At 39.6% G+C, this 22,915-nt stretch overlaps 2 protein-coding genes across 4 annotated transcripts; both read right to left on the reverse strand.

Annotated features, from left to right (window-relative positions):
- Positions 1 to 66: 66 nt before the first annotated feature.
- Positions 67 to 6,928, reverse strand: LOC311269836 (FMR1-interacting protein NUFIP2-like). Of its 3 annotated transcripts, none has more exons than XM_084374299.1 (3): positions 6,515 to 6,928; positions 2,550 to 4,238; positions 67 to 1,914 (listed from the first exon to the last, which is right to left on the reverse strand). In XM_084374299.1, the coding sequence occupies exons 1-3, from the start codon at positions 6,678 to 6,680 to the stop codon at positions 1,832 to 1,834; spliced, it is 1,938 nt and encodes a 645-aa protein (XP_084230425.1). In that variant the 5' UTR covers positions 6,681 to 6,928; the 3' UTR covers positions 67 to 1,831. The 3 variants fall into 3 exon arrangements, with proteins under 3 accessions (XP_084230425.1, XP_084230427.1, XP_084230426.1); XM_084374301.1 differs by lacking the exon at positions 6,515 to 6,928 and adding an exon at positions 6,159 to 6,236; XM_084374300.1 differs by having other exon boundaries at positions 68 to 1,914; positions 6,533 to 6,928.
- A 4,461-nt stretch (positions 6,929 to 11,389) lies between these two features.
- glra4b (glycine receptor, alpha 4b) lies at positions 11,390 to 21,482 on the reverse strand. The gene is made up of 10 exons (XM_084374304.1): positions 21,053 to 21,482; positions 20,395 to 20,522; positions 19,545 to 19,612; positions 15,767 to 15,990; positions 14,585 to 14,667; positions 14,366 to 14,503; positions 14,047 to 14,261; positions 12,752 to 12,910; positions 12,055 to 12,150; positions 11,390 to 11,777 (listed from the first exon to the last, which is right to left on the reverse strand). The coding sequence occupies exons 1-10, from the start codon at positions 21,109 to 21,111 to the stop codon at positions 11,505 to 11,507; spliced, it is 1,443 nt and encodes a 480-aa protein (XP_084230430.1). The 5' UTR covers positions 21,112 to 21,482; the 3' UTR covers positions 11,390 to 11,504.
- Between the last annotated feature and the right edge of the window lie 1,433 nt (positions 21,483 to 22,915).

The raw sequence follows: 22,915 nt of genomic DNA on the forward strand, positions 1-22,915 counted from the left end.
AAAAAAGACAAGCAACAAATCATCTTGATTAAAATCTAAATGTGGCTAGTTTTTGAATATTTGATGGAAGTAGTTGTGCCATATTGCACTCTAGCTTTAGGTTGGATATTAAGTCAACATAGCCGAAACTAGGGATAGCCCAACTGATGTCATTTTAGAAAATAAAGTTTATTGTTAAGTTGTAAAATTTCCTCCATCACATATCTTTGTCAAAAGTGTTTCTTAAGCACATTTGAGGGATCATTGAAGAAAATGTGTGTACATCGGCTAATATAATAATGTCGAAAGTTTTTACTCCCCAATATCGTAATTGCCATTGCCACAAAAATCCAGTATCAGTTGAGCTGTAATTATTATTTTATTAATGTGCACATTCAGATTACATATTCACATCTCCCTGGTCTAATTTTAAAAGTTAACGTGACTGATGTCAACGCAACTGTCGCATCTAACGGCTAATTTATGGTTGCATGTAGGCTCTTCGCAGAGCTGACAACGTAATCTACGCAAGTGGCCTACGCCATAGTGGGCAGCTGCAGGCGATGAGCAGATCGACAGCCGTACTTTCCCCTTTAAAAAACACACAGATTCCTTCATCTCACAGCTTTGTGTCCGGGTTAGACGGAGCAGACAGAGAGTCAGAGTGTCTGCAGGGAGGGCTGCCTCTCCATACAAACCTGGCTGGAAAGACTTTGTTTCTTTTCGGGAATAGCAGCAGCCGGCCAGTCAGGAGGGACTGTATCTGCCGGAGAGTGTAGTGTGTTTACTGGGGAAACTACAGGTCACAATCCCCGTTATTAGCACCGCCACTGAGCACTGGAGGAGAAGTCAGAAAATGTGACGCTTCCAGGCGGACCAATCAGTCATCGCGGTCCATGTCACTGCAAGGTGCAGTTATTTCTGGGGAGATGCACGTCAGGCTACGGCGTAGGGCACACACGCATGCAGGGGCTACGCCATAAGTACGGTGTCGATTCAACGTAGAAGCATAAATCAAGCTTAAGACGTTATGCAGCCAACGGTGCCAGGGGCATTGAAAATACAATTCAATTATTGAAGAATGTGATTTCAAATGGCTCTTATTCACAATGTTGGACAACATTTAACCTTATAGATTTAATTGTGCTAAATGTTGTGTTCTGACTTTAAGACTAGTTAAATGTTGGGGAAATTAGTCATGAGGAACGTCCCTACCTCAAACACCATTGCACTCTTGCCTGTGTTGATATCAACAGACTGTTGGAATAATTGCTGTATTTCAATTTCCAGCTGGCACAACAGCAGTACCAGAGGACCATACACCAGCAGTATGTCACAGTCAGTAAATTTAATAGTGTCTCTGTTGATGATTAATCTGGGTTTGCTTATGTTTTCTACCATTTAGTACTAAAACAAATGTGACCTTTTGTCTTTCACGAATTTGCTGTTATGTGATGTCAGTCTGAGATACCGATATCTGTCCCCAAGAGGCACGCCATTAATGCAGCTCTAAAGCAAGAGATTAGCTAAACTTTAGATTTTTGTGAGCTGGTAACCAGTACAGTATTTATTAACTCAAGGCAGTAAATGGATGCACATGCATGTTTGTGACTACAAAAAAAAACAAAAAACATTACATTTGGGTAAAGTGTTACCAGGCTTTCTTACTCATATGGAGGGGGTAGTGTTAGTCTGTGTGATTAACTCCATTTACAGAAAAAGATAAGATGTCAATCTTTAAATTCAGCATGCATACAGCTTAGTCTGAATGTTGATATTCTGGCATCTTGAAATGTCAAAACACTGCAAGTACTACAGCTTCTAGATCCAATTCTTGAGAAAACTGAACTACCTAAAGATTTCTAAAAACAGAGGTTAGAAAAACAAACAAGTTTAGTTTACCTTGTTTTTGCAAGTTGAAAATGAATTCCATTTCTGTTGAAGAAAAAACATGTTAATTCAGCGTCTGCATTAATTTGTCATGAAGAATATTTTCAGAAAATGCAATACAGATCTAATAATAATTAAAAAAAAACATATTGTACTTAAACACAAATTGTAATCCTTAAGATTTTCATTTAAATTTAGTGATCACCATTCCTGAACTGGATTGAAATTGCCTTCCAATGCACGAGACTAGCAGGAAATGATGCAGAATGTAATACGACAGTATAGTTTGTAACCCTATCGCATCAGTATCAGCCTCACTGTTCACTTTTCACTCTCCCAGTCAAACCAGAGTTGTATTAGGTTACTGCTGATGCAAACCAATCATTTCCTAAAGCTTCACAATAAAAGCATTCAACTGCCAAAACACAAGGTGGCTTTGACTGTGAAGCAATGATACAACACATTTGCTAGTTTGTTTGGTGGCACAGTAAACACAGACCATTTGCTCTTCCTTTGCATTCCTGACAAAGGAGCTGCTCATGGACTGTTTGCTGTGGTATTAAATCACATTTTCTATTACCAACAATAAACAGAGTGTCGACAAATCAACTGGGAATTAAATCTTAAGGATTACAACTTAAATGGTAAGACAAATTATTTTGATAAATAGTAAAAGTTACCTTTAGTGTGATAAGCGACAGCAGCTTTAATGTCAAAGGGCCCCCAGCTACACCTTTTGCCAATGTCTTTAGAGTGGGCCTGTTCTTTAGATGAGCCAAACAACAAAGTGGTTAGCTGGCCCTGCGCAGGCTTAGCACCGTTGTCTTTACTAGGGGCCAACACAGCAGAACCTGCACCCTTGCCCTCAGCTTTTGTCTTTTCCTGGCCACATGGCTGCTGCTTGTTCTCCTCGCTCATCACACAAGCAGGAGGACAAGCGTTAGACACATTGCAAGGGGCACAAGTCCTTTTCTCAGGGTCTTGAGCCAAAGTGCCAGGCTCCAAGAATGATGGGCTAACATCAAAGCAGGGCTGGGCAGCCTTGGCTGCGACAGCCTGACACTCGCTCTGAGGTGTGACCACAGTAGTCTTGTCCTCCGCAGGCACCTGGCCACTTCCTCCCTCTGGCCCCAAGTTGGGCTCATTGATGAAGGAAAGCCCCCACTGATTCTGGAAGATATCTCCCAAGGCTTTCTGATTTGTCTGAGCAGCCGGTGGGTCAAGGTGACGAGCACTAGGGAGCACAGGTTGCATATTTAAAGGGTAAATTAAAAGAGTACACTTTCTAAGCTCATATGCTTCTCCATCTACAGGACTAGTTGTAGAGCTACAGTTACTTTCCAAAGGAGATGCTACATTCTCGCCACTTGGGATAGATGGGGCTGGTGGAATACTACTAGCAGCAGGAGCGAAGAAGGTACCCACTGGACAGCCGTTTCCATTTCCAGAAACCGGACCATTAGTAAAGCTAGCTGAGGTGATAGTTTTCATAGCAGACATAGGGACCTGTGACAGTCTAACAGGAGGAGGCAGTGCCTCTCCTCCACCTTGAGCTACTTTGTTGAGGTTTTCTTTTACTTTACTTGCATAACTGATCTTGGGAACAATTTTAGCACTGCTATTGTCCACAGGAAATACTGGAGGGGGCTTGAACAAAGTCCATGAGTCCTCTTTTGAAGGTGAGGAAAGCTTGGCTTTGTGCCTTTCCTCAGTCTTTTTACCGAAGGTGCCAACTGCTTTGCCATCAGAGTTTTTCCTCTGAGATTCACCCATTGAAGCCTCTGAGGCAACAGCCCTTCTAGCTGCTGACTGAGCCTCTACTTTATGGGCAACTCTAAAGCCATCCAGTCTGGAAGTCACTCCCTTCTCAGTCGTCTCAAGATTAAAAGCCCCTTGCTCCTGTGTAGTGTTGCCTTGCTGCATGTCTTTCTCCTTTTCTCTTATCACATTATCAGTGTTCTTGGCATTGTTACATCTGGCCTTGCGTTTCTTCGGAGTAGTATATCCACCTTCAGAGCCGCTGCCATCATTGTCCTTGCTAGAATAGCCATTTGTAATTAAGCCACAGTTTAAAACGCCATTTTGTAGCAACACAGAGTCTTTCTTATCCAAAGGTTGGCCTTCATGATGATTCAAATCCAGGGCCTTTTCTTTGTCATTTTTAAGGTCCATATTCTTCTTATGGTCCAGTCCTTTGCTGCTCACTTTTGGAACAGTCGTGTACAGCTTTTGTGTCAACTTCTGCTTCACATTTGTGTTACTTGCGTGTCTGTTACCATTGCTGTTGGAGGGATGCGACATACCAACAGTATCAGACAGATGTGGATTCTTCTCTCCCTCCTCCTCACTGATGTTTACTTTTTTATTGCCTGGAAGGGAAAACAAAATCAGTTTATAAAACATATATATGTTTAAATTATAGAGCACCTCAACCAGTCTTTGATGCTTTGCTGACAACTGCCCCAACAGCTAGAATATTTACCAAAATACTAAACCATTTGACCTCTCCCAGTTGTGGAAAACAAAATATATGCACCGATTCTACATAAACCATTCTGAGGTACCAAACTATTTGATAAATTGCTGTAAAGCAATGGTGAGAAATATTGGACCCTAAAGGCACAAAATCTGAACGATTATTAAGATGCTGAATCCATCTACTATTAAAAAATTCACGCATATATTTTTCAATAAGCCACATTTCAATATAGGGCTGCACTATACGGTAAAAAAAAAATCATGCTGTGATATTTGTGACAGGTACTACATTTTGCGATATGATTCAGGATTACTGGGAATTTTAATTTTCAATAATAAAAAACTATAAAAATCATGAATTCAGCATTTCAGCATTTTCTGATTGTCGGTATTGGTGATTTTTCTGTCAGATGGCCAATAAAATAAACTAATTTAAAAATGTGCTGCTTTGGCTGTGATGCAGCATCCTCTCACACCGTGTCCCACCCACAATACTATCTGATTGGTAACACGTCACAATTAATAGCTCATAAACAATAAAATAATCAATCTGCAAAGTAACTAGTAACTAAATGTATCAAATAAATGTAATGGAGAGGTACAAATTGACAGAAAATGGTAATACTCCTGTTAAGTAGCTCAAAATTGCACTTGAGTAAATTGGACTAAGGTTTCATTTTTACTGCACATGAATATCAGTCCCAAATATCAGTTTTCAGTCTCCCTGATTTCTAATAACCGGTACCAGTCCATATAGTGTGTTAAGTTAACTTTTATCTATTCTGATGAATCATCATGGCATCTATGAAAACAGAGTTAATGTTGTTGTCCAGCATCTTATCCTAATCAGTGAGACAGACAAGGTATCTGACAACAAGAAAATATTTGTGCCATTGCCTTTTTCTGTATACACTGAAAATGTATGGCCCAACACATTTCAAGATTAGCTTGGTGCTCAATGTATTGATACAACAAATTCTGAACATACAGTACTTTATACTTAACAACTGTCAGCTGCTGCTGGACTGTCAGCTGATCCTACTGATCTGATCTAACACCAAGGACCAGTTGTTACGAGGTATAAAATGAGGGCTCACAGCAGCATTTATGAAATACATATAGACTGACAGTGAACCATATATAGATCTATGCATTGCACACAGACATGGGAACTGCTGTGTCAACGTGGGGCTTCCCATTAAATGGTGCTGCCCCCCCATGTCTGTGTGCACAGCCTCTCATACGAGGCAGTTTCTCGCTTATTTGCAAGCAAACGTGTTGACATACCGGCCAGCAAACATTAGGTCGATGCTCACACAGTCCGTCCAACTGCAGCAAAACACATCTTTACAATCGAGCTGCTGCGTGGCTTCAGGTTTGACTGGACAACATGCAACAGGCCTGTCAGAGCTGGCTAGCGTTAGCTAATGTCAACTAGCCAGCGACTCGCCTGGCATCAACACGCCCTGGCCTCTATAGATGGTTGTGCCATACGATAGCCACCCTAAACCGGCGGCCCGAGCACGCTTATCACGACAACGACATGTCTAGTACAACACAACATCAGGGGTGCACAGACATTTCTAACTAGCCAGGGAACTGTAGCATTAGCTCGCTGTGATATTCTAACATGGCCGACAGGAAATGGCAGCCCAGAACATTCCAGTGGAGCCGGCTCGTTTTCCTAAACTGGACACAGGCATGCTGAAATGAATAAGACAGAGCTTTGACTACTGTTGACGGCGACTCGCCGTGCACACGAAACAATGAATGCATTCAAAACACACGGTGACACAGCGGGCTTTTCTTACACGACTTAGTTGCATTTGGGAAAGGAAAAATGGGTGGTGAAACCGGCGCACAAGGTCAATCCCCGATATGTCAAACCACTACCAGCGACAACTGTCACGCAACGTCAGCTAGCCGTACCGCTAGCACACCTAACGGCTGGTTTCTGCTCCCACAGTGGCTAACTATCGGTCTTATCAGTCAGCTACTCACCAGCTGCAACATCCTTACACTACTGTGGCTAACTGAACATAGTAGGAATAGTTAGCAAGCTAGCAGGCGAAGCCCCCCCTCCTATCACGATGGAGTTAACATTAGTTAGCAGATGCTAGTCGGCTCGTTGACATTAGCTGAGTAAGGCTAGCAAGCGCTAGCTCACTTCTCCGGATGGCCCAACCTGTTTTCTTCGTCTGCGTTTCCTGATGCTGGCGCTGGAAGTGGCTCTGATCATTTTTTAGACAAGGTGTATGTTGAATAGAGTTTCTGTCCTCCCCGTGGTGATGATGTTGTCTGTCTTGTGCCCGATCTTTGGGCTGTTCCTCCATTGAAGTGTAGAATGTCGGACTTGTTCAACCAATGCGTTAGCTCACTGGGTAAGTACAGAACAGTCCAATCACTACCAGAGTAAAACGGAAGCTATTTGAAGCCTCTGTAAACGTCAGCAGTAAACGTCTAAAAATGGCACTGTTTTGGGTGGTCACCGCTGCTAAATCCCATGTCTGGTGTTTGGGTTGAGTTATTCTGCAGGACTTTGAAGATTTTGGTAGATGTTTGAAGTGTCACTCCAAAGCAAAATAACGGCTGAGTGTTGTGTGTATATATATATATAAAAAAAATCTGTTCAGGGAAGGCAGTAACGGGGTGGGGTTCGTGCATGAACTAAAATCATATGACCGGAGGCGCTGCCACGTCTCCAGCCAGTGGACACTTAAGTGGAGGGTCCCGGGGAGACAAACCCCACTCCCAAAAATGGAAAACCAACTTATTGCACACTCCAGACCTCTGTCCTCAAGCACTCCTCTTTTATTTGTAAGTGTTTCACCACATGTAGAATGAAAAAAAACCCGTCCCTGTTGATGTTTTTGTACATTTGTGCCGAAAGGAGCAAACATTTAAAGGGGCGATGTGTACATTTTGATCAGAATTTTAATATTTACATATATTGCTGAGGTAGTAATGCAAACTCAGAAATATTCTTTTTTTCTCCATAACTGAATAAAAAAGTTGTTCACAGAAGAAAATAAGGTCCTCAGAACACTGTTTGAAGCTAGAAAGGTGGCAGGGTTCGCCACATATAAACAAAGTAAAACATTATGAAATTGTCCTTTAAGGTTGGCTTGTTTATTCACCCATGAAAACAAAGAGAGTTTGTTTATTTTGATTTGTATATGGCTAAACAATCAGCCATTAGTGCACCTTTAATGTTCACAATAATCAGAATGTGTGTGCACAAGTGAGTAATGTGCACTATGCACCCTCCACCGGGAATTGCACTTTTTGCATACCAACTTTGCATATTATCCTGACTTGTGTGATAGACCTTTATGTTACATGCTTTTCATCTTGATGCTTAGTTTTATATCCGACCACAAAAGCCACCTTACGCATACGTAGCCTATCCCTATATCCAAAAATCATAGAGAGACGTGCCACCTTGGAAGTGTGCCATCAACAGACGTTACATTTGTCTAATATGCATTTATTAAGGACTTAAGTACTTATCCTCAGTAAGTGTTTGGATTGTACAGTGTGCAGATGAACTCATTATGGTATTAAATATATCTCGTGCAGTATGGTTTAATTAGTTTGTATTCCTCTAATGTCTGCCCTCCCTCCATCCTTTCAACACCATTTAAACAAAATATTGCTCCCTTAACTGCCCCACAATTAAGATGTCTATCAGGACCAGACAGGTTTTTCCTCTGGCACCACTAAGCGAGTAAAATCACCCTCTAATTTAATGTGCGGAGCTGGCTTAATTGCTCATCTGTGACAAGTGAAACAAAGGGTAAATGCATATTAAAACAGTTTTTGGGGTGGATGCAAACACCTCACACTGACTGATAGCAATTTAGACCCTCACTCAAAAAAATAAACGCAATTATTGCACATTTAAGTCATGCACAATGAACTAATAGTTTGTAGAGAAGAGAAGTCTGCTAGGTAATATCACAACCCATCAATATAAATACCATGTAAAAGTCTCAAACAGCAAGAGATCCTCATCTCACACTGAGGATAAAGTCTTCTTCACTGTATGATCTGGCCTATGTGGGCAACTGTGACGTTGTGCGTCATGCTCATACAGGGCATAAAAGAGCAAACAGCACCCTCTTGTGGCTACAGATGCCAAGTCTCAGATTTTGTACATGAGATTCTGACAAAGTTAAGCGTTTAATATTGCTGTGATAACAAAGCCATTGTACAAATGTAAAATGTCTGGTGTGGGATAAGTTATGGTCAGCTCATGCCAGATTCAAAGATTCATAGTTGTGTGAATGATGAAGACAAGCTTAATGTATTTTGTGTTTTTCAAAATAAAATGTCTTATTGTGTGAACTTTTCCTTTGTAATGATGTATGTGTTTCTTTAACAACCATAAAAATACAGCACTCATTGAAAAAAGGTATTTTTTTGTTAGAAAACATTTAAATGTGTAACTGCTATTTAGAGAAAGCGCCCGCCTGTTTCACTCACAGTGCTGATGTATGCAGCCCCACTCTTGCTACTCTATATGTATGACATCTACCTTTCTCAAATGAAATATTAATATGACAGCTTCATTTTATGACAAGATTTATTTTTAAAATGAGACTAGGTTTCTAGAGATGGAGCTAGTCTCCAGGCATGTGCGCACAGAAAATGCTAATCTAGCAAAATGTTATAAGCGCACACAGTGTGAGGAACTGGGCAAGCCAAGGGATCACTTCAAGAGACAGCTATCACAGTGACATTGTGCAGCTTTAAGACATGGAAGTAGAGTGGGGATTAATAACCCTGACTGAGGGGAGTATTAGATGAAGACAGATCTATTGAAGACGAGATCAGTGCTGGTTAGATGCATAAAGCCAAAGTTTGTTTTGATAAGTGTGCACATTTACGGAAGCCCTAAAGGGCCATGCATTCATACATTTTATTTCCTCCGTTTTCCCGTGATAACGAGTTAATTTCATTTGTTTTCTCGAGATCTCGAGTTATTATCTCGAAATAACGACTGCCGTTTTCCCGGCAGTTGTTTTCTCGAGATAATAACTCGAGATCTCGAGAAAACAAATGAAATTATCCTGTTATCTCGGGAAAACGGCAGCTGTTATTTCGAGATAATAACTTGTGATCTCGAGAAAACAAATGAAATTAACTCGTTATCACGGGAAAACGGAGGAAACAAAATGTATGAATGCATGGCCCTTTAGGGCTTCCGTACACATTAACTGTAAGCCAATGGTTTAGTTCCTGACATGCAGCAACATCTGCAGGAGAAAAACACATTTTCACATTTTTCAGACCGTCATCAAAAACAGTATTTCAGTATTTTCAAATTCAAGCATTTCTTTATTTTATATTGACCAACAAAGAGTTTCAGGGATATATTTAAAAAAAATAAATTAAACAAAATCAACAGAGACAATATATTCTCAGTGTGTAAAATAGTTGGGCCAACTGTTAAACACTAATACAACACCCACAGGCAGGCCTCAGGGGAACTTGGTACAAGTTAGGCAAAATGTTCTTTAAAATGTTAGACTACCAAATGAGCCAACCTGTGACAACAGATGAAACATTTTTGTTGATATATAGTATATTTAATATGATTAATTGTATTAACTTCAGTAGAAACTAATTCACATAATACACCCCTCTCCAGAGCCCGGTGTAATGCTGTATTTTCACTCTTAATTTACATAGGAATGTTACTTTTGCAGAATGATTCATTATTGATAATGTAAATTCATTCTGGCATCTAGTTTGAAACTGAAGACTTGAACTGATGAGTGAGATGGTTGGGCAAGAAATAATAATAATAATAATAGGAAGAAGAAGGAGAAGAAATATATACTTTATCTGGCTATCTGTGTGCCATGCTGTTGTGTCAATATACAGTGATGTGTAAAAATATCTTCACAGTGTATCCTTCACCTCCTTAGACATTAAAGGTGCAATATGTAAGAATTTCAGTGAAAACATTCAAAAACTAAAATGATCAACAGAATGTGAAGAAGCAACAGTTATGACGTCCATGTTCTGTGTTGCAGCGATAAATACTGAAGTTACCATGCTAACCAGCTATCCTCATCCCTCCTGTCCCAGTGATGTAAACATCTGTATGTCCCAAGTGCTCCGAGCCTGCAATCTGGACTGCTATGCCCCAACCCCCCTATTTTCTGTGAGTATGAATTTGACCGGTGGCTGAATCTTACATATTGGCCCTTTAAATACCTTTATTAAATTTGAAACACACTATTCTGATCTTTATCACAGATAGGCTTCCTATTGGAGAGGTGAATAGGAATTGAACTGATATGTAGTCATTTCTTAAAAAGAAGCATTAAATCCTCGATTTCTGTAGCCTACAAAGAAACTAAATATTTTTGATAAACGTATATCCCAGGTCTTTAAAGCATGCTGTAGCTAAAGTGAGGACACCAGCAGAATTAATGCTTGTTGCGAGAGGGGTTATTGCACAGGGTACATTTGTTTATCTAAGATATTAAGTGGTACCAAAAAGAATGTTATTAAATATATTTCAAGTTTATATCAGGACATACTATTTAGTGAAATTATAATCAAGTGACAGATCAACCAAAAACTCTTGTTGTCATTCCTTGTATATAATATATAATAATAATTGATACTGTGGAATCATGATATTTTCTGAGATGGTTCTCGTATTGTGAAAATCTGATACCGTTGCAACCCTAGTTGTGATATATGTTTTGTCTCTGTGATATGAAACCTGTAGCTTTGGACACTGTTGACCATGGCACCGGTAGAGCTGGTGCAAAATAAATAAAAAAATGTAGGTCAGGATGTGCTGCAATTCAATACATGTGAGTAACTGCACAAACAGAAATCTTCCCAAAAAAGTGTGAGCTGATATTCGTCAGATGCTGATGGTATACACATAATGTACACTGATGTGTAATGCATAAAGCATCAGTGCCAATAAAGAGTGCATTTCTTTGAAAGTATTAAAAATTTAAAGAAGTCGATGGACTCTCCCATGTCATGGAATTTCCCGATGGCACTGGACATGCAGTCACAACGCATCTTGCATGGCTCAGCTGAGGACTCTCAGCCTGTAAATGTTTCAGTGAAGAGAGCAGAATTAAAGGTATCCACTGTCTTTACGGTCCTCAGTCGTTGCGTTGTCACAGTGCGGCCAAAAGGTCCTCATGTCGTAGAACTTTGTAGGTGAGCCAGTAGAGGACATTAAACATGAGGAAGCTCATGGGGAAAACAGCTCGGGAGATGGTATCAATCCTTTTTGCCCGATCCACAAAGCGCCTGCGTATGTCATAGAAACCTAAACCGGGAGGTAAATCTGCAAAGACTGGCGTTGCATCCATTTCCGCTGCAGTTCCTGTTGACAATGATAGTCCATAACTCTGGAAGAGTAAACCCTGCTGTGCCAGCTCCTCCTCCTGGAAGAAGAAGACACAGCACAGAATAACCATCTGCTCTCATTGAAAATATTTACAGCTTAACTGGTATCTGTGATCAGCTGTTGTTAAAGGAACAGTTCACCCGAAAACGAAAATGTAGTCATTATCTACTCTCCCCCATTTCTGGAGCTTCACAGCAAAACAGCGTTGCAAAATTCTCCTAAACAACTGAAGTAGATGGGGACTTATATATATATATATATATATATATTTTTATACATATACCCTTTAAACTGAGCATGGCAACAATACATACCCGGGCACAGACGCTGCACTGCTGGGCTGCGTTCCCATGAGGAGCGTTGTTGCCTGACGTGTTGTTTCCTTTCACCTTACTGTCACTACTTGCCTGCTGATGAGGACACAAAAAGACACATACATTTAATCATCAAAGAGACTACAGTGATCGAACAGTTCGCAGCACCGACACGACTCCGCTGTGCCGCATGTATGTTTCAAATCTTGTACATTAACGAGGCATCATCATCTGTTTTCTTGCAAAGTGAATACAAGCCTGACATTAATGTGAAATGAGATGGATAGTCAGAGTAAATTTCAGTGGCGTTGCATAATTCCAACAAATGAAGTACAAGCAGAGTTCAAGCAGATGTTTTTCGTCTTGTGTTATAAATATTACAAGGTACTAATGAATCCTACAGCTGCTGTCACACTGCTTCATTTAGGAACTACTTCATATTTAAAGGTAGTTTGGCCTATTTTGTCTCCTGTATTTGCCTTCTTCTCCTGAGATCCACAGTGAGGCAGCAATATGTTGGGAACATTCAGCCAACAGAAGAATAGGGCGATGGTTTGAATTAATCACAGGTCAGTGCCGCCTGCATTTCCCGGCAAGAGCGCGACATGCAGCTGAGTCGTGTAGCCCGTGCATAGCTGGGCGCAGGGAATAGCAGGTGACAGCCGCCCAAGGGGCTGAGGGGGTGGCTCGCACTCACAGCTCTCTGCCGCTGTTGTTCTTTGAGCTTCTTCCTCAGTCTGAAGAACTCCTTGTGCTGGCGTGAAACAAAATTAACGGCCGCGTACTCCAGCAGTGCAGCAAACACGAAAAGAAGACACACCGCCATCCAGATGTCTATGGCTTTCACGTAGGACACCTGTGAAACAGGTTCATACAAATCAGTGAAATCACTTGGTTAACATTAGCGTGTATTTATATATATATATATATTTTTTTTCTATATATAACTGATGCATTAAATGCACAGCATGTCATTTCTGCCACTAGGGGTCTCTCAAAACAACAACAACAAAAGATACAGTTTAAATTCATAGTGAAGGAGAGTGGGATCATGGGATTTGTTGTCTTCATTGTTGAACATCACAGTTGCCAGTGACAATCTAATAACGTAAGTACACAACTCAACAAAATATATAACAAAGGTCCAGTTATTATTCGTCATTCGACTGTGAAAATGTTACATGTTATATCTTTAACATGTCAGCAGTACTTAATACTGTAAAGGGTCAAGGTGGAGAACATTTTAACAGCTTTATATACTAACTCAATCATGATGTTTCATATTTTAGAAACTGATTATGTGTTTTGTATGTAAAATCTTATCTTGAAAGTAAGGAGTAGCTTTAGATGCTAAATAATGGCAGTGGAGTAAAAAGTAAAATATTTGCCTCTGAAATGTAGCGGAGTAGAAGTATAAAATAGCAGAAAGTATAAATACTCCAGTAACTGATATTGAAAGATTGAAAATGATATTGCAATATGTTTAATTTTCGCACACTTGTATGATAACACATATTTTTTTGTATCTGCTTGTTCAAACACATCCTTTAAGCTATATGTTGCTTTTATTAAGATATACTACAACAGAGGAATGGCAATCATTTTCATGGCTGTAGCATCATATCAAAATGTAAAACTTGTCTTGTACGTCTTTTTTATGCAAAAATCTACCTGTCTTTTTGGAAACCTTGACATTTTGACTCGAGTTTAAATGTTTTTTTCTGCACAATATCTTTTTGTCTGAAAAACACTGAGTTGCAGTCAACATCCCAGTGTTAGTTCCAGATTGAAGAGGTTAACAGGAAGAATCTGTGTAGTTCTTCCATCAATATATTTTTAACCACATTTATATAGTCCTGTCTATTTCAATGACAAGGGCATTAAAAGGTTCATCAGGGCTCAATAAAATAACAATTTAGGATTTAATTGAATTTATAATAAACAACGACGTGTATTTTCTCCTGTAAAATACCACAAACCAAACTGTTTGACCTTTGGCAGGGAGGCCCTGGAGCCGGAGCTCTGCGTCGTCATGGTGAGCACTGTAGTGATTCCCAGCCCCACTCTGGCCGGAGCCGCGTCCATGTTGATCCAGAACGACACCCAGGACAGGATGACAGTTAGCAGGCTCGGTATGTACATCTGGATCAAGTAGTAGCCCATCTGACGCTCAAGGTAGAATTTGACCTCGATGCAGGTGAATTTACCTAACCACAGGAGGAGATACAGGTACAACCTGACAGTCTCATTAGAAGTTGACTGACAGCATGTATCGAGGATGTTGGCTAGTGGGTCGTCGTGTGTCATGTACCTGTGTTGTAGTGCTTGGTGCAGTAGCCGAGGCCTTTCTCCTCTTTGAGCACAAACTGAGGGAGCATCAGATCATCGGCCACCTGCACCGCTCCCACATCCAGCCATTCAAAAATAAGATCATTCATGGTGTAGCCAACTAGAGGAGACAAAGAGAGAAGGTGTACAGTATGTGACGAAATCAAAATGTATTTAAGCATGCGTAAAAAGATTAACTCACAGCTTTCAAGCTGCATCGTACACGTCTGGCTGTCCATGGGGAAGTTTTTCAGATCCATGGGACAGGAGAGGACAAGTGTCAGCCTGGAAAACAGAGACAGCAACACCGTAATACTACTGGAATGGGGTGTAAAATGAAAAAGGTGATACCCTCACACACTCCATCCCAGATAGATACCCAGCTAGCCCAGAGCGCCAAACCCACAGCATCAGCCGTCTGCTGCTTATGTGTCACTCAGACCCTTTTTGCACACTCACCCTACATTAAAGGTCACATCAAGCAGCTCTAACCTCTCTGTCCTCCCGTCCATCTGTCTACTCCACTGTGCCCCATACAAACCACTCAAAGGCCTGACAGCTGCTGACTGACAACATGTCAGCCTTTATGGAAGACAGCACCACAATCAGTAAAAACTGGAGAGTGCGCCCCAATCATACTGCATAATCCCACTCCTCAATAGAGGTGATAATAGAGGTCACGTCAGAAAAAGAAAAATGGATCAGTATTACATTATAAAGTGAAAAGTTTATTGTTATAACAAGATTTTTTCAAGTCATTATAAGATAGTATCAAGTTATGACAAAATATTTAAGCATCTCACACAAATGAGCATTACTGCAGAGTAGAGGAAAATGGCTGATCCTCATTCAGTGTCATCCAGAGATGCAGTGGTTAGCCTTATGTGAGCAAGAGAATAAGTGCATACATTCTTTTTAACCTGTTATTTTGGGGGGAAAACATTAAAGTTGCTGATGGGTGATCTAGTTAGGTGGACATGGTGTTCAGTGATCTGAGAAGCAACTGATGATTTAGTTCATGTTAGATAGAATTGCTAATAGAGCTTTAACATCACTCCCACTTCTTATATTCTAATGAAGCTCCTTACCATTACGCTACAATTCACCGCTGCTTTAGTGCCACATTACTGACCTAATTCTGTTGTAGCCTGCAGTTATTGTTTAACATGAACTTGCTCACAGTGGGTGTTGGACAACACAATGACAACTGAACTGAACTGGAGTGAAACAAACATTTTGTCGGGCCATATATTTAGAGGTTTAGACCACAACACATAGCTACAAGTCTGTATGTCAATTGGCAGATTGACAAACCATGGAGCAGGATTTGTAATGTAGATAGAGGTTTTATTCAGCTAGATTCAGAATAAAAAAAACAGGTCACCTGATACTGTAGAGCACATTTCCATTCTGGAAAATCCGAAGCAGTTTGTTGTCTGTCGTGACCTCGTGAAAGTTGGCTCCTTTTTCATTTGCAAAGAACAGGTCAGGTTTCCAAATGGAGTCCAACATTGAAGGGTCCAGGTCCAGAGAGTCATCTGGATACTCCTTATATGCCAGTCGAGGGTCATTCCACTGCTGTCGCAGAAATACATTGAGCCGGTAGTCCTGATATATGAAATAAAAGTCAGAATTACAAATTATACAAGTAATATTTAAAGACACAAACATGTACAGCCACAAAGGACGATTGTGAAATTAATGCTGTAGAATCATAGTAGGACTTTATAAATTTGCCAGAAATTTTCAGTTACATTTTTGCACATGTCTCTACATGTAATTATCATTGTCATTTCAATAAACCTTGTGAGGTGGCCAATTGAACAGGAACAAGTCACAATGAGGAACAAATGAACCTGCAGCATCACCCAGCACATGAGGAGCACTGTGCCCATGCAAACTCTTACTGTGTGAGCAAAAAAGAAACATAAACGCTGGCAAACAGACTTGAGTGCTCCTAACTTGAACGACAGAAAACTCCACTCACAATGTCATCAATTAAAATTTGATGGGCCTCCCTCGAGGTATTTTAGAAAATGCATGAGTCTTTCTTTACTCGAATACATACAAATAAAACACTCTCTATGGGCCTCATAATGAAAGTCCATTATTTGACAGAGATATGAGAAAATCATTGCTGACATTATGTAATGAACTTACAAGATGGTGTTTATAGTCAGTAATTAGTCATAATCTAATTACAGTATGTTTAGGCATCGTGAAACTTGCCTCTAAAGGCGTCTCTGAACAGAGGGAGATGAGCCAGGAACACTGGATAATGTGTTAAACCGGGATCAATGAGCATTACCCAGCTCTGTTGTCCAAATAACATAGACTGAAAATCAGTGGTGGACAGTAACGAAGTAAATTTACTTAAGTACTGTACTTAAGTACAGTTTTTGAGTATCTGTACTTTACTTGAGTATTATTTTGGGGGGATACTTTTACTTTCACTCCACTACATTTGAAGGACAAATATTGTACTTTTACTCCACTACATTTCTATTAATGCTCTCGTTACTCGCTACTTTTGATCTTACGTCAGCTGATGATTTTTTTTTGCAAAATTCAGAGAAAATAAACTGTTTCTGCTGATTCGCGTATGGTTTGTCTTAGTCGTATTGCCGTACCTGTACTACGTCATGAGCACCCGTGGCCTTATCTCAAACCCATGTTTGAGATTTTTGTCACAAAAACTGATTCGTTTCAGTTTAAATGTCTGTTGTTCTTACCGCGGACCAATTATATCACGGACTACAAAGACTCATCTTCCAACCGGAAAAAGCACGTCGCGGTATGTAAAGTAGCTACTAACGTTAGCTAGCTTAATGTTTGTGAAAGAGAGAGTGTGTGTGTGTGTGTGTGTGTGTGTGTGTCTGTGTGTGTGTGTGTGTGTGAGAGAGAGAGAGTGGGTGTGCGCGCGTTAGTGAAGTGCGGCTGTCTTTGATGTGGGTTATCCGGCTAATTTTTGGCTATGATGTATGATATAAGTAAAGTAAACTAGCCAATAAGTTGTTTATCTGTAAATGTCAATATCAGTTCTTGTAGTGCCTGCATCTACATATTTTTTATGTAGAGAAAGCATGGATGTCAGATGCAAAAATACACTGAACTGACCGCAGCTGTCTGCAATATATTTCATGTGTTGATGAATGCAGCTGAGTCTGTGTACTGAGGCTTCTTGCCTTTATTTGCTTATTTTTGAGCTATAAACTGTCTGTAGCAGAATCGCATCACTGTATTGTATAATGACATTAAGCTACTTTCCTTTCCTGTATTTCCTGAGATATTTTTAAAATACTTTTACTCAAGTAATTTTTTAAACAAATACTTTAGTACTTTTACTTAAGTAATATTTTGACTAAGCTACTTTTACTTGTATTGGAGTAATATTTGACAAGGAGTATCTGTACTTTTACTCAAGTAGTGAAGTTGTGTACTCTGTCCACCTCTGCTGAAAATAATACACCGGCAGCAAGGTCACTCAGCTGAGACTTTTGTTAAAGCACAGTTAAATAAAATCAGCTGTGATACATGACTCAGCGGACTGCACTCTTTGTTTTCACTGAGTAATGTTTACTGTTGTTGTTGGTGGATTGCTAAGAAATAGATTATGTTACTTTATATTTGAATTACGTTATTATACATCGGAAATATTTTAAAATTCAAATGTTTTCAAACAAAGTGGTGTATTACAGTAACTAAGTACATTAAAGTACTGTACTTCAAATAGTTTGAGTACAGGCTACTTCATACTTTGAGTAACTCCATGTTTTGCCACCTTATACTTCTACTCCACTACACTTTAGAGCGAAGTAGTTCTACTTTCTTTTTTTTTTTTACATACAAAGTATATGTTATATGACTACAATATGAAGCCAAAAAAGAAATTTTGCTATATATTATTATAGATTAAGCAACCTAGCAGTACAGACAGCTATCCTTGGCTGTAGCTAGCTACTGTTAGCTAATTAGCTTATGGCTCAGTTAGCTGTGGTGCCCTCAACTTTGCCTGTCACCATGGACTAACTTGATTTGTCAACCTGAGACTGAACACAGCCATCAAGACCGACTGAGGTCAGTTTGATAACTGGGCATAAAGTATGGAGGTGATTTACAGCGGCTCTGACCAAACCCATGACTCGCAGACGTGCAGCAGAGTAGCGGCAGAGATTTGGACATCACCAGCTGGTGAAAACAGCGTGTAGAGCTGGAATATTTTCACATCTTACTCTGTGAATTGAGGATATACTGGAGGTGATTGTGGAAAGAAAAACCAACACTGTGTTGGTGAGTTTTACTTAGTTTATGTGGAGTTTACATTTAAGTTTGTTATACAATGAGTTAACAGTGCATTGAAGCTAGCCTTAGTTTGTTAAAAGAGAGAAACTTGAATTCAGAAGGTGTATAGTTATTGTTTTTTTTATAAATACTCTTAATATATTAAGAGTATTTCATTTCTTGAAATTTTGTGAGTTCATTTTATTCATTTATTACACTAACAGCTGGTATCTCCCAGCTGAAACTATGGGAGGCTATCAGACTATGGCTTCTTGCTGTACAATGAGGTATTATGAGACAGGAAGTGTAGAGTTCATTTTTATGTTCAAACTAAAATCCTGGCCATGTCTTACATTGCTCATTACATAATTGCTAATTTATATTTTAATTGATTATTACATACACAGCAATAGTTTATTTGCAGAGTAAGTTGTTACTCCTACAATAGGTATTTTAATCGTCACTACTACCATGTTATATAGTGAGTAGTAGGAAGTAAATCATAAGCTTACTAGTAGTGCAAGCAACAGTAATGTGAGAGATCAACAAGTGTAGCCTACTTCATGTAAAACCTGATAGTGGACAACAAGTAACAGTGATACAGATGAGTACATATACAGTACAACATGAAATACTGCTGAAATAAAGTGTAATTCCTTAATTTCCATAATGTTTATAAGACTTTATTGCCACATTTTATATTAGCAATATTTTCTGCTGAAATCTTTGTTATCATGCACTTAAAGCAGTGACACCTACAGTGAAGCATGTAGCATGCAGAGTCCAGTCCAACAATCAGATGATTAAAGCAGATGTTCACATTCGTCTTTTGATCATCTAAATAAAGTGTGACAGCTGAAGGTTATGAAGAAAAGTCTCACCATAGTAGTTTCAGTGATGGATCCGAAGCTGTTGATGAAGATGTTACAGGTGACGTTGACAGGGGGACCTGATGGAAGCAGATTGTCATCACACATCACAGTCACACTGCTTTTCTAAATACCACTGAAGATGTTTTCCGAGAAGAACACATCAAGTATTGAAGGCGGTAAAGGCTAGAGTGTTACCACAAAATAACATCTGCTTGTTCTCTTCTGTGTCACGCTGTGTCCTGATAAATAGACTTATCCGGGATAACCAGCATGAAATCGTGTTGTCATTTCCACTACGCTCCCATTAGCGTAGTCCATCTGTCGACCACCAAAACTTTAAATATTTCAGCGACTCATTTCCTGAGAAGCAATAATTTATTGATTCTCCTTTACTTACATTAGTGTATATATAGATAATCAGGCGGGATGTACCCAGCATGCACTGACAAGGATGTGGAGCAGGAATGAAATATATATGAAATGTGACCCCTGAGACTGAGGGGGAAGTGTGTCAGAGAGAATCTGCTGGCTTCACTTACAACGAGAGATCAAGATTGGCTGGAAATAGGCCTGTGGGGTAACATATGAGGGTAACTTCACATTTCTGAGGTCTGTGCAAAAAAATCAGAACCTGAGGCTGTGGGTCAGCAGAAAAACAGTGACAACACATGACAAAAAAAAGTCTCCTGTGTGGAAACATCAGAGCCCGCAGCATCTTTCACTTGCCACCCATCTGTGAGTGATTTGTGCTACTTCACTGCCCAGACTGTTATGCAAAATGAGCAGCGCAGTCACTCTCACACCTGTCCTGACAGTGGAGAGTCCTCCCACTGCACACCCAGCACAGTATGTTTGTTACCTTTGAAGTTGGGTCTGATGCGAGCGTCGTAGCCAGATGTGCGTCCCATTAGTTTGTCCAGAAAGTCAGATGGCGAGGGGGCCTTGGACGCCCTGCCTGGGAATTTAATCTCCTTACAGAGCACAGACCTGCCAAGTGACGGGACAACCAAATCTGGATGTACTGATGTTTGGGTTTTCTTATTTTTTTGTTCTTAATATTTAATACCTCCAATTTTCCCTCAGGAAAAGTTTGACCTAATTTATAGGAATCATTTTAGCTGGAAGTGTCAAGAAGTGTCTATTATACTATATACTGTGTACTGAAAACTGTTCCTAATACAGTTACTAAACTATTTTTAAACATGTTTTTTTGTCCGTCAACGATAATCCTGAATCTTACTTTAACAAACATTTCACCTAAACGGAACTCGTCTTTTAATTATAGATTACAAAATATTTCATGCATCATTCACCTCACTTAAGGGAGCAGTGATGCTGACATTCCTCTTGGTTAAAGAAGCACAAACATCACCTAAAATCTTATTTTATCACTAATTAAACGCTGGTGAAGTCAAATCATTTTAAATTATTAAAACACTAAATTGTAAATTCTTTACATTACTAACCAAAAACAAATTTAAAGATTTCTCCTGTGAAAAACTTCAAAATTCTCCTACCTGTTTTGCAGAAAAATGACAGCTGAAGCCCACATCATACACGAGATGTGCAACAGCATCCTTCGACAGTAGAAACAGCAGATATAAGACCAATGGATGGAAGAAGTGAGAAGAAGAAAAAAGAAAGCAGAGATGCAGAGAAGTTGTTGTCGCCTGTTCCAGCCAGGCTCTGCCTTCTGGACTCAGCTGAGCATCCCTCCCTCCTTTCGGCAGGTGTAAACTACAGGAAGCTGCTGCTGTATAATTCAAAATCCTGAGGAAGTTTTTTTTTTTCTTCTTCTTTCTCTGTCCCGTGTTTGTGTGGATGACTTCTGGCTTTATCTCTTTTTCATGGCCATATGCATGTTCAAGGAATTACTGCAAGAATATTTAAAGAGACAGGAGCATATTTTCAAAGCAGAGCAGTCGACATGACAGCAGAGATGTTTGAGATTCGAACACGTTACATTTACAATCAGGCTTTTCTTTGTCGAAAAATAAGAGACATAATTTATTAAAAGGTGCACCGTGTAGTTTTGGGGAGGAAATTTTGATCAAAAGGGAAAGATCTCCATTGACTGAATCTTTGTCCAAACAAACTAAAAAAACAAACTCTTTGTTTTCATGACTGAATAAACAACTGACAGTAAAGGACAACACAATTTCATACTGTTTTACTTTGTTTATATTTGGTGGACCCTGCCACCTTTCTAGCTTCAAACAGTGTTCTGGAGACCTTGTCTTCCTCTGAGAACAGCTTGTTCATTCAGTTATGAATAAAAGAAATATTTCTGCGTTTGTATTATTACCTCATTAGAATTGTAAATATTAAAATTCTGAGTTTGAATTTCTTCCCAAAACCACAAAGTGCCCCTTTAAGATAAAAATAGTTTTAATAAGGAGCCATGTTTTACCCTTGATCAAACACTGCTGAGTAACCACACAGCTCTCCAAGTGAATATTAACCCAAATCCACAAACTTGAAAGAAGCCAATAAACATGAAATATTATTAGACAGCGCTCTTCCAGATAACCGTCTTTTAAATGAAAACATTAATGGAATTTAATTGACACTGAAATCTTCCACTGGCTCTTTACTGTTTGTCATGCTGTGTTGATAAATTGTTGACATCTTGCTATAGTGTAAATGTGTCTACAAGTGATCTGATCATTTAAATCCAGGATTTAATTAACTACAATTACATTTTATGTGATTAAATAGTATAACATGTGTTATCACAGCAAAATGGAAATAGGATGAAGGCATCATGTTCTCATTAAATCATGTGTAACACGTCTCTTTAAAGTGTGACTACACATCCAGAGGTTATTTATCTTTAGCAGAGCCGTCCAGCGTTTCTGGTCCAATTATTTCATCGTCAAATCGACGGACAGATTCACTTATAAATGTGGAAGCTCATGTTTATTCCTCCATACAGAGTGGGAGGCAGCTCGGCCATTTACTCATGTAAAATTAATGTCAACGAAGGCGATGGGACGTTATGGCTGCACGTGTTTGCCTCACACTTGAGAGGCCGCTCGGCACTTCGCTCCGGAGCCCACGGTGTCAAATAAGATAAGAAATGTGTGAGAACAAGAAACATGAGTGCATTCCTAATAACAAGAAGCCCACAGTAGAAGAAAAAAATACATCTTTCTGCATGCTTGAACATTTATACCTCCGGACAAGATAAGTAGGCCAAGCATCATTTTTATGTTGTATTTGTCGGAGTGTACATTGGCTCTACTTTATTAAATCGTATTTCTAAACACTGTAAAACGTACTCATCAGGTGTCCTTTGTACCAGCCTAATTGTTCCCATTTAAACTGACAATAAGTGTTTTTAGAGCTCAGTTTAAAAAGGTCCCATCACTGCGGTTCAC

Source organism: Pagrus pagrus (genome assembly GCF_965226575.1).
Source record: "Pagrus pagrus genome assembly, chromosome: 14".
Lineage (NCBI taxonomy): Eukaryota > Metazoa > Chordata > Actinopteri > Spariformes > Sparidae > Pagrus > Pagrus pagrus.

Bases quoted from the DNA above. Each gene is read 5' to 3' on its own strand.
- glra4b (XM_084374304.1), bottom strand. From the start codon at position 21,111: ATGCTGTTGCACATCTCGTGTATGATGTGGGCTTCAGCTGTCATTTTT. The intron at 14,668-15,766 runs GTGACCTGTTTT...TCTGTTTTCCAG, and splicing joins AATGTGCTCTACAGTATCAG to GCTGACACTTGTCCTCTCCT. The intron at 12,151-12,751 runs GTGAGTGCGAGC...TGTCCTCATCAG, and splicing joins AACAACAGCGGCAGAGAGCT to CAGGCAAGTAGTGACAGTAA.
- LOC311269836 (XM_084374299.1), bottom strand. From the start codon at position 6,680: ATGGAGGAACAGCCCAAAGATCGGGCACAAGACAGACAACATCATCAC. The intron at 4,239-6,514 runs GTGAGCTAGCGC...TTTCCCTTCCAG, and splicing joins AGGTTGGGCCATCCGGAGAA to GCAATAAAAAAGTAAACATC. The intron at 1,915-2,549 runs GTAACTTTTACT...TTTCTTCAACAG, and splicing joins TGTCGCTTATCACACTAAAG to AAATGGAATTCATTTTCAAC.